Genomic DNA, 12,301 nt, shown 5'->3' on the forward strand with positions numbered 1-12,301 from the left:
TGCTTTCACAATCAAAGTGGAGCTTTCAAAATGCTTTGCCAATTACTGACTAACATGCTCCCTTTTAACTTGACAACCATCTTTTTCCACATCAGTTAGGTCGTTTATTCGTCACTGTTTTTTCTAAGTAGAGGAAACGGTTACGGCGTTGAATTGGCTTCATATGCTACAGCTTTGTGTGTGTGTGTGTGTGTGTGTGTCCGTGTGTGTGAGTTTTCCATTCTTTGAATGCTTCATCATTGGAAATTGTGACCCGTTTATTATACGGCTAGTCTGAGCGTGAGATGCTGCACAGTAAATACCAAAACTATATCAAATGAAAACATGCTTACATTTTCCCCATCATACGGCCTCTTACCTCAAACTCTTTCCCGTTGTTGGCATTTTTGGCCGCATACCACCATTCTAAATTTTCCTCCATACTTAGTATGTTTCTTTGTGCTTCATGTGTCTCTGCACTTGGATCTCTCCTATTTCTGCCTCCTGCGCACGTGTGGCACATTTGTCCTAGTGCTGAACCTGCCGCTTTACGTCTCCTGTTCATTTTCAGTGTCGTTAGAGGTGCCGATCAATGACTCGGCTTTTCGTTTGAGACCAGCCTGTGCTGTCGCTGGAGGGTACAAAAAGTAACACCCTTGAATAATTGATTCCAGGCAGGAAGATGTGAATTGGTAAACAGACACTACATACAAAATGCAAACAGTTGCAGCGGATTGCATGAAATAATTGCCTGGCAAAGTGCTTCTTGGGGCTGAGTCATGCCAATTTTGTTATTGGAGAATTATGGGGAGCTACCGGGAATAATCTACAAAAGAGTGACACAATATACAGCCTTATTGAAACAGCTCCTTATAAGACACAAATTATTATAGACACGGATTGACCAACAGATAAAATAAGATGGAATGAAAGAAAGCACACAAGCTTCATCGCTTTTGATACATGCTGAACAGACAATTTCTTTGTCAATATCAATAACTTTGCTATGGTGTAATTTCTGTGCATCCATCCTATGATACCGCCATTGTTACTTTCACAAGCATCAGGTAACAATCAAGTCACTGATCCTTAGTAATCAAGAGTTGATGTGCTGAAAGGCCCGTGACAAGCGAGGCGAGGCCCCGTTTGACGCTGTCATCAGGTCCCGGGAGGGTCGACATTGACCTGAGATGAAATGAAGCCCAGCTGGTTCCTACATGGCTGCTCGTGGAAGAGTGGCAGTCATAAATAGCAATGGGTGCAGTGAGGGATGGAGGGGGTTTGTCATCAGGCACGATCCGGGCCGGGAGACTCCTGTGAGAAGGAAATTCATCACTGTGCAGTGATAAGACAAGGCTATTATTGTTTCTGTCCTCGTCTGCCTTTCTTTTTGTATGGAGCTCCTTTTCTTCTTTACTTCTTGTCCTCCTTTCCACTCCTTGTGTCCTCTTATCTGTTGTTTTTGTGCTGTAAAGCTTTACCATTGCCTCTTTTTTTGCACTTTTCTTTCCTCATCCTCCCACCCTCACCTCTCTTTTTATCCATCTTTTCCTCTCAGCATACTGACAAAATGATCTAATGACCCTCAGACATTGACCTCTCCGTGGCCTTGCAAGGGAACGATACTCCAATATTAATGAGCTGCAGGGACATGATTGAAAGAAAAATGACAAAAAGGTGAGAATAAATGAGACGGGTGATTTTGGAAGTACAAATAAGACCAAGAAGCAAAGAACTACATGGGCAATGATGGACCCACACAAAAAAGGAAGGGGGGGGTGTAAACAGAGTGAGGTTATTTGGGGTTCAGTCTTAAGTATTTTCCGGCTTTACTGATGATACTGGTCTGTCTTTAAGTCAAGCATATCTAATGTCTCCAGTTTTTCTTTCATATTCCCACACCTCTTTCTTCTTCCTCGTTGCCCCATCAAGAACAATGCCATTTTCCCCTCCGTTTTGTGGCACACGTGCCTTAGTGGGTCCGCATTCTAGTTGAACTGTTGTATTTTTCCTAAAAGGACGCCTTTAGTGTCGGCCGATTGTCTGCCGCGCTGTCTCGCTTGTCAGGAGCCCACAAGATGGATGAATTATCACAGAAAGGTTACGGCTAGCGCCCTCGCCTCATTTGGATGATTCTTTCTGCTCCGGCTCGAGCCAACGCATTAGTCTAGCGAGATGGCCCATGTTGGCTTTGTTTTTGTGTTTACAAATGTATGCAAATAAGCGAGGGGGGTTGGGAAGCATGTCACCTCTTTGTGCTCTCTCCTAATGCTTCCCCGGTGACACATGAGCTGTGATGGTGGTTGTGGGCTTCTTATCTCAGCCGCTGGGATTGGAGCAGCCTCCTCTGGGTGTCACTAGGATTGCTTTGTGCACTGTGTTCACACTGTGTCCGTGCACTTGCATGTGGATTCAGCGAGAATACCTTGGAGTCATATTTGGCCCTGCCCTCCATTCTTTTGTGAACTGGCTTGTTTTAGAAATTGTATTGCTCATGGGATGTTTGCTTTTCCCATCTTGTTTCTATGACAACTGAGTGTTTAGATGAAAAGGAACTATTACCCCCAAAGAGATCTTGTGGTTTTTGAAAAAGTTTTCATTCAACGGTTAGAGTCATTGTAGAAAGTTATATGATCCTTGATTATCTTGTACTTCTAGAAAAAAAATACTCATATAAATAATCTTATATATAATATTATATCATTTGATTCGCTCGTCTCTGTGTGCCCTGCGATTGGCTGGCAACCAGTTCAGGGTGTCCCACCGCCTACTGCCCTATTGGCTCCAGCACGCCCGCGACCCCCGTGGGTACAAAGCGGTACATAAAATGGATGGCTGGATGTTTAGTGGAAGGCCTTCACACTTTTCAGTTGAAGTGCTCTATAAATAGAATGTTGTGTTGAGCTGAGCTCGGGCGGCACGGTGTGGCACTGCTTAGCACATCTGGCTCGCAGTTTAGAGGTACAGGGTTCGATTCCGGCCCGGCTGCGTGAATATTGCATGCTCTCCTTATGTTTGTGGGTTTTCTCCGGGCACTCCGGTTTCCTCCCACATTCTAACATGCATGGTAGGTTAATTGCGCACCCTGAATTGTCCTTAGGTGTGATTGCAAGTGTGAATGTCTGTCAGCCTCTGTGTGCTCTGCAATTGGCTGGCAACCAATTCAGGGTGTCCCTCACCTACTGCCCGAAGTCAGCCGGGATCGGCTCCAATGTACCTACGATCCTTGTGAGGATAAACGGCTCAAATAATGGATGGGTGAATTGATGAGTTGGGGTCAAACCACATTTGAATTTGAACAGATTTCCTTGCTAATCAGTCACTTTAATGGACGCTGTTGTCGTGAAATATAACATGCATGTAATCTCTCGATAGACAAGAAATTCTGGTTACGCTCAAGCCTTTGTGCATTTGATTGTTCAATTTCTTTTTGTTTGCAGGAGTAGTAGTAAAGATGCATTGATAGAACACTAACTATCGAGCTGCCTTCTTGTAAATATATCATGAGAAGCTCTTTACATACTGGCTTTTAGTCTGAATGTAGCACCCAAATGTTTGTTAACTCTAATGCAAACATTATTGATTGTATTTATTAGATGGGCTCTAAAAAAAAATACTCTCTCTCTACCAGTTTCTTTGTGCGTGATTGTGGTTGGGCTCCATCAATGCAATCAGGTCATTCCACTTTGTCTCCGGCTGCCTTTTAATCGTTGAGTGCACTGCGCCTCGGGGCTTTGATCGGATATTTGTCTTCAACTAAAGCATTTTTCCTCTTCTTCTGATATTTGAATGCTTCGTAAATAGCAGCTATAGCGAGTTATTCGTGCAATGCATAACATTCAGATCGGCCTTGAGGACTAAGCAGGGAGAGTGTGACCTCATTGGCCCTGATCCACATCACGGCACATAAGGCATCACTTGTTCTGCCCTGCACGCCCTTAGTCTACAAACACCTATACTATTGCACCGCTCCACATTCAACATCTTTTATTCTTTGTTTTCCTTCAACTTCCACAGCTTGCTGTCACTTATCTTCAAGTGCTCTCACTCTCCTCGAGAGGCTGTGTGAACTATATATGGCCAGAGAGAGCCCTCCCCATTCATCAGTGTCACAGCAGCCCATCACTTGGCTTCATTACTGTGTAGTTAATGGCACACATCAGTGCAGTTTATTTGCTATAATTAGCCATTCCCATTTGGCCATCATTGCCTCATGCTGCCCTCTGCCACATCATGCTGTCTGTGTTCTTGAACCTATCTTGAAAGAGTTATTACAACATCTACACTGTATTTCAATTTGACAGCTCGCATTGTGTCACGCCGGATTCCAATGAAATAAGCCATTAGCCTTGTTAAACTTTATGAGCGCTTGGTCTGTTAAATGCAGTGTATTGTAAAACTCAGCAGGGTGAGACTGAGGGACTTAGTTAACATGGAATAATTAGTTATGGCAAAATAAAAACAAAACCAAAAAAACCCCGGCTGTTTGAGGTTCCTCTCGTCTTGAAACTTACGTTGCTTTCTTTATTCTTTCTCACAACTTCTTATCCTTACATTACATCCCACTCAAGCGCCTCTCCACCATGAGTAAACCCATTTTAATCACCTTGTCCAAAGTCTCTCAGAATCCTTCCCACTGCCTGATATGCCCTTCCTGTTTTTAAAAGCTTAAAAAAAGCTAATAGGCTACTTTTACATCTTTAATCATGTTCCAAAAGATGAAAGGAAGGAAAGGTATTTAGTATTGAGCAGGAGTGTCACCTACATTATTCAGATGAAGGCAAGAGATCGGCCTTCCCAATAGAGCTCTGGACGTCACGTGACTATTCTCGCATGCGTTTGTTCACGCAGCCACATCGACAGTAAAGGAATGCCAGCACTTCAGTGATTAACAGTGGAGCGTGGCGAGGAAACTAGCATTTATCTCTCAACGTTCCGTCCAAGTGAATTCACACCTCGCTTTGATGGAAAGGACATAATGAGATACATACATGCACACACTGGACAGGATATTGGATATTACGGATCAATAAAGCACCGGGGGTTCTTTTTTCGACAATCGTGACGGCGGATAGAGAGAATGCCCCGGCCCGGATCAGCAGTACACAGAAAAAAATCTTTGGCGGATGGCGAAGCAGCGGCGTGCTCACTCGTGCAGCCTGCTTGTTGATGGGCTGACTTGCTTTAACATAAAACAAATCAAAACATGCCACTTTTAGGATTCAGGACATCCCAAGAGGTTAATTTGCTGCTTAATACATTAAACACAGCATGACTAATAAGAGTCTTAATAAGTCTTAATGATATCTTAAGTGAAGTATAATTCCTGTAGTGTCAATGGTTACAGCAGCAACCACATGGTCTAACCCAGGAAATCACTAGGAAGCCAGCAAAGCATTTCAACATTGAGAAAGGTCATAGGTCGAGGAGAGCAGCGCATTATGCATCTTGTACAACAGCTCAAACTTTTGTCTGCTCTGTTAGAGGGTTCTGCTATTTGAATAAAGCAAGATCCATTTGAATCTTTAAAATTTTTTGTTTGTTTGTTTAAACATTCTGAAAAGTTTTTTAAAAAAGTTTTGTACTCAACGCCTCACTGTTGGCATAGATATCCTCTGAGAGAAATCTCAACGTATGATTATCAGTATAAAACCGATTGATTCCTTTTATTAATTTGTACTAATTTTGATAATTGTATGTCGTAATGAGCCAAAACTAGGCTCTGTTGCCATGTATGGTCATTTTGTAAATGCAATTCATTCCAACACGAGGAAGAGATTAGGAATTAATCAATGCACAATTAGACTGAATTCCTATTTAAGGCTGTGCATGTATTTCCTCTTTGATGTTTATATGTTTATCGAATTATTCTATCCATGTTGTAACTCTTGTGGTCTATTTCTTACAGCATTTTTATAAGATGAGTGGAAGTTAGTATTTTAATGAGACCCACTAGCATCCTATTGATAATACTGGCAACAGAGTTTGTGATCATGCCTTTTTATCTTTATTTTCTTGTTTACCAGCATGATTCATATTTTGAGGCCCATCTAAATATGGGTCATGCTAAGTTTATATATTTACTCTTATTTGACCTATTGCAACCTGAACAATGTGGCTGAATGCGACTGAAATGAACAACATGGGCAAAAGTACACTGGGTAACGCACACGTGGATGCTTACACATTAATCAAATACGTTACAATGGTAAAACTGCGACCAGGGTACAGCACAGGGTGTCTTGAATTGGTGCACGGGACATCTCAAGACTGTCAAAATGTTCGAGAGAGAAATAAAAAGTCATCTCCACAATAGATATACTTTATATGTTTATGTTTGCTGCATGGACTTCACACATGCAAAATTTGCAACTGTTTTTCTATTTTAAATCTAAATAAATAGATCATGTGTTTCATGCTTGTTCTCTTCAGCCAAAGAGTTCTGAGTAAAATCCTGACGAGAGCAAATCAACTGTCTGGCACAAATTCTTTTCTCGCTTTAAGTTTCTTCTACTGCCTTCAGTCTTCACTGGACTATTTGAATTTAGTCAAATGCTCCGCACTGAATAGCATGGCCGAGCTACCCAGCAAAATACTTTCATTCATTCAATATTTATGAGTGGTTATTTTTACATAACTATGCTTACTACACAGTGCACCCATGCATGTGGATGAACCAAACAGTACTAACCTTACACATACAATGCTAAATAGTGATTGCGGCAGGCAACATCATTGATGCTGGCGCTTGTGATGCTTTTGGGTTTGGGGCATGAACAGATTAGGGAGAAGAATAGAGAGGAAACGGCTAAGTGATCAGTATTCCACATGGCCTCCTCCTGCTGGCTCGACTCGTGGTCGATTGGCTTCTATTAACCTGCCAGTCTGCTATTCATTACTTCATTAGAGGCAGCATGGAGGCATGAGGAAGTCCCGTCACAGTCCAGTAGTTCGTACGGACTTCTCTGCACTCGCTGGAGTTCACCACCTCCTCTCTCGCCCACCTGCATGCTGCACCTTGAGATCAGCTTATGAATGGAAATGCTTGGTGGAGAACTCTCTGGAGCACTTTCTGGATGCGTGAACTTCAGTGGGTGGACAAAAAAGAGGCTTAGTTTTCTGCATTCTGCATGTGTTGGCCTGAATACTTTTAGGTTTACTCGACATACACTGTCTTGTTTAATGGGACATCCTTGTAGAGATAAATCACACCCTAAAATTTAAATAAACCTGGTTAGGCGTAGCTGTACAGCAACGCTAAATGACACTTATAACACTACAAACACAAAGATTTATTCACGTTTTATTCAAATAGCACTATATCTTGAATACACTTTCTCTACTCTTTATACTATAGAGTAATTTTTACCAGCTTTTTGCTAACTTATAGGAGCCTATGACTGACAGGGTACCTGGTTATCGCCTATGACTCCCTCACCTCATCTCCCCTTGACAACTGCTTCATTTGCAGGTTTTCACAGATCAAGGTTAAAGTTGGAAGTGTCCTGCTGCTTTTAGATTTCTGCTCAACAATAGATGGAGAATTGGAGCAGTTATCAGACATAGCCGGATAGAGCATCCCTTTGATCATGTTGAGCTCTGAAGGAGCCTGAAGGCTACACTTACACCACGACCAATCGGACTACAAACTTGAAGCCTTAACGGCATGACTCCTGTGGCTTGGGCCCTCTTGGAAGTTGCTGCCACCGAAAGCTTCTCTGACGTTCATTTTCTGCTATGACGTTTTCTGAAAGCTTAGGCTTTCTTGTTCCAGAGGGGATGAGAGTCGGAACACAGTGCACATTGGTGAGAATGATGGTCTTGCAGTTTGAAAGAGCATGCCATCTGAACATAGCAATTTCCTCTGCCATTCCATTCCTTCAGAAAGCGAGACAAATGTTTCAGATCAAATCACAGTTTTTATCGTAGTTTTCTTGAGTGAAAATCTGTGAAATAACAAAGAGCGCTATATCTTCAGTGTAGGAGGAAAATAAATTACCAACCTAAGTTATGCACGCTGGAGGCGTTCTTGGAATGTTCACTTTGCTCGAGGAACATTTTACTATGTTCCTCTGATGTAGGAGGCAATAATTTCATCAAAAGGTTATTTGTTTGCAAGCTCACAATTTTGAGGGTCTAAGATAATTCTTGGTGACTTTGAGAACATTTGGTGCTGATGCAAACTAGATTATGCCGCCTTGGTGGATGTCTGTACTCTACCAGGTGCCATTGTGGTACTAGTTTGAATTTCCAACCCACACATACACACTGCCTCCTCCCCCCAATTCAGTCTTTTCTGACTCTTTGTTAATGGGACATATTGGAAAACCTTTAGCTCTCATTAAGCTTTATTGCTACCAGCGCTCCCCACCTCGTCTTTTAATCACAATCCGTCCCCTGGTGTGTGCGCGCGTGTGCAAGCATGTATGTGTTTTCAATTGTGTCTAGCTTTATGGAGACCACCACCCCCCCCCACACACACCGCCATCCTCCAGCAGGCAATGAACCACTCTTTGTGTAATCCATACCCAAAACCATAGAGATCCCCCTCACTCACCTCAACCCATGTTTGCTATGAAGGCGCCACCTTTTATTGCGTCCCATCTGAATAGCAATGACAAAGTAAGCCAAATAGAGTGCAATCCAAATACAAAAGATGAGAGTGAATAGGCTGTATGTTTCTTTGTTGTATGATCTTACACAAACCCTTATGTGTGCACACTGTTTTTTTTTTTTTTTTTTTCTCTTCAATTTTTGGCTTCAACTACGCAGATGCACAAGTGCTGACCATTCTGTCACTGTGCTGTATTGATTCGCTCTATCTTTTGCTCTTTTCACTTTGATTTGAGCATCTACAGCAATGCGAATACAGTACATAGTTTTCTGGCTGTTCAGAAAGATGACTGTGGCACACTAGTATGCTAATATCTTGTCACTATTTTTAGGTCAGATTTTACTGAACTCATGTCTCCCTTGGGCCACTATTTTTAGGTCAGATTTTACTGAACTCATATCTCCCCAGGCCCTCTATTTATCCATGATAACTTGAGTTTATATGGACTAACTATAGTGCAAAGGCTATAAATAAAAAATAAAAGGAATAGCTTCAAACCATGATTGACAATAAAAATGATGATAATGAAGCTAATCAGGATTGCACTTCATCTACATGACTATGATCATTACGCTAAAATGATTAAAGTGAAGCAAACGATGACGTCAGTCTTGCTTGCCAGATTTCTTAACAGTGTCCATGTTTTTTTCCTCTAGATGGAGAGAGACAGACGGAGGGCTCAGACACCAGCCGCAAGAGGGACACTCGCTCCTCGACTAGCCACCATAAAAATGAGGACACCAGTGACAGTAGGGAGGACGAAGCGGCGGTGAGTCTCTCGTGTGCATTTGCTTGTGGTCTTTTGTCTTTGCTGTCAGCCGGGATAGGTTCCTGCTCACCTGGAGAAAACCCACATAAGCACACATGTAAACTCCAGATATTAAGTCTGCAACAGATTCAAACTCCAGACCTAAAAAGTGTGAAGCGAATCTTCTGATGACTTGACCCTTCCCACAAATCATCAATCACATTAAAATGATCTTCTAGTAACTGATGCGGAATCTAATCATCTTAAAAATGTTATTCATACATGAAGTGTCATATTTTCAAATGTAATTCAGTGTGAAAAGATGTGTAATCAACCAAATATATTCCTTGTCTTGGGACTCAGTGTCTTGCCATTTCTCGCATGTATTATCTCAGGTATCAAACCTATTTCCTATTCCTTCCCTCGTTTCTTACACTTTAAAGCTATAAGTGCATGATGATTCATCCTTCTCTCCATTTTCTATCGCGTCCGTCCTCAGTCGGGTAGTAGTGAGCTGGAGCCTATCCCTGCTGACTATGGGTAAGAAGTGGCTTACAGCAGTTGCAGACAAACCAAATTGTAAGGCTGTATGCTGCCGTGTACACCATAATCACGCTTAACCACAAATAAACAGTTTAGGCTGAATGCCGTAAACTGTAGGCCTACTGTGTATCCTTTGTCTTCCAAATCGATTTGAAAGAACATTTGAGGAAATGTGTTGAAGAGAGCGTTAAATCCGCTTTATAGCACTCAGGTTTTGCCTCAACGACGACCAAATAGATAGCGATATTCTCGTTGAGTCAGTCGAGTGCGACGGAGCTGCGAAATTCTGCTGAAGTCACTAAAATGTGCTAGAAAGTTAATGAATAGCCTACTGCTATTGAATCATTTTAAATGTGTCACTTGATCATTTGTTCCCTTTCTGAGGCTACCTCAGAAAATGATTACTGGAGGTTTCATTCTCAGGTTGTACACAATGGTGACGCACAGGTAGGACACACATCTTAGAACCACTATCTAGTATATAAAACTGTATGAAACACTCCTATTTCATAGCTCTGAGCATTATGTCAGTATTGTTTGAATTAATTACAGTTACATGAGCCTATAGCAGGATGATGACAAGTTTGAACACAAAATGTAAAATAATCTATCAACTGCATGAACTTTTTACAAGTTAGAAGGAGCAACGGCAATAAACAGAAGCGTATTTTCACGTGTGCAAGACTCCACGTTACTGACACGAGACATTGAAAATGAACTTTAATTGCTTGCATATAAATAGTTTGCTCACTGAAGTGTCTTCCCACACTCCCTCAAAATATAAATATCCCATGCTGTCATTGGCATCAGTACTTGTCATTGAACCAGCAGTATATTTAGGTGAGCTAACTTGCTTGAGGCAACAAGATAAAATACTTTGGGTAAATACTAAATGTAAATTCTCGGTATATTTGGACAAATGTCACGCACGTTTGCATTTTCTGCAACTTACTGTGTCTCAAATGTGGTGACAACCGTTTGACTATGAAATATATTATTTTCATTATTTACCACAACAAAATTGAAATTGTATCATGCTTTACCAGCGTCCAATTAATTGCATTTTGTCTTTCAGTGGTAAACAACAATATTGGCCTTTCCTAATGTGCTTACGTATTATGTTTTTGCTGAACCTAAAAAAACTAAAACGTTCTTGATAACCATTCATTACAAACCCTTTGACTCTGAATATGTGTGTGCTTGCTTGTGCATTTGTGCACATGACCTATGATGGCATACCTTTTACAGTTCTGTCTTGTTGGCAGCTGGCACAGCAACATCGTCCAGAGGATGAAACTAACTATTAGAGTATTCCTGTGAGAGCGGTCCATTTTTTCAAAATGTCACTGCCAAAGGTCAAAGCTGTTCACATTCTGGGGCCTGAATGTCAGACAGCAATTTGTGTGTGTGTGTTTGTCTCTAAGGGAGTGAGAGACATTATTCAGAGGAATTATTCAGTTTAACGTACCGTTATATGGGTCAGGGGGACAGAACCCCCTCATCATTATTTGGCTGCTCTGTTAAATTTCTTGATTGTGCTACATTCATAGCTCATGTTCGACATTTTATACAATGGAATTAAGTTATTATGGATGAAAATAAATAGAGCACTTACGGTTGCACACACTTGAAACAAATACATATCTACATACGTACCTCAAAAATATGGATTGACCTGATTGAAAAATGACAACGACTTGTCTCTCAGAGAGATTTTAAATCGTAATTATCTGACCTTTGCTATTTTTTGACAAATTAAATAATTAGAAAATTATTCTTGATCATGAAGGAGTCTATATAAACACTAGAAAATGGATTCTCATTTAAAATGAAACCAAGCATAGATTTGTGTGTGTCTGTGGGGGGGGGGGGGGGGGGGTGTAAAATAGAAGAAGCAGAGACCAAAATTTACATGTTTAAATGTGAGCACATGACTGAGGTGAAAATTGACATTTTTTTTCACTTTGCTGTGGAAGGTTCACACAGCGAAGCAAATGTTCATTTTCACGTGTATTTTGCATAAGACGCCCGCGACCCCCGTGGGGACAAGCGGGATAGAAAATAGATGGATGGATGAATGGATGGATGTTTAGAGTAAAAACTCACAACAGGGTGTATCCTTATTTTTGTGCAGACACAATGTTTGATGCAAATCTAGGAAATTTGACTGACCGCTCTGTGGCTTGTTGGACGTTCTGACCTCCCAAGATTGGCAGAAAAAAGATGTGTTCAGAACCAACAATGCCCAGAGCAAAATGCTCCGGTTTGCGTGCGTCAACGAAATTACCAACACACCCGATTTTACCAACCTCCGTGTAGATTTGCAAAATCCCTCACACCAGAATTGGTTGGTCATGAAAATAGTCATGAAAAACGTCCATGATTGTTTTATTATTTTTTTTATGCAATACATATCT

At 41.3% G+C, this 12,301-nt stretch overlaps 1 protein-coding gene across 1 annotated transcript in view; it reads left to right on the top strand.

The window, feature by feature from the left end:
- b4galnt4a (beta-1,4-N-acetyl-galactosaminyl transferase 4a) overlaps positions 1–12,301 on the top strand; it is a 95,547-nt gene that overhangs the window by 26,523 nt on the left and 56,723 nt on the right. Inside the window, exon 2 of the mRNA XM_085915162.1 lies at positions 9,250–9,362. Coding sequence (XP_085771288.1) covers positions 9,250–9,362 — 113 coding nt within the window. The remainder of the gene's footprint in view (positions 1–9,249; positions 9,363–12,301) is intronic.

This window comes from Syngnathus leptorhynchus, chromosome 6 (assembly GCF_054491065.1).
Source record: "Syngnathus leptorhynchus isolate UIUO chromosome 6, UIUO_Slep, whole genome shotgun sequence".
Lineage (NCBI taxonomy): Eukaryota > Metazoa > Chordata > Actinopteri > Syngnathiformes > Syngnathidae > Syngnathus > Syngnathus leptorhynchus.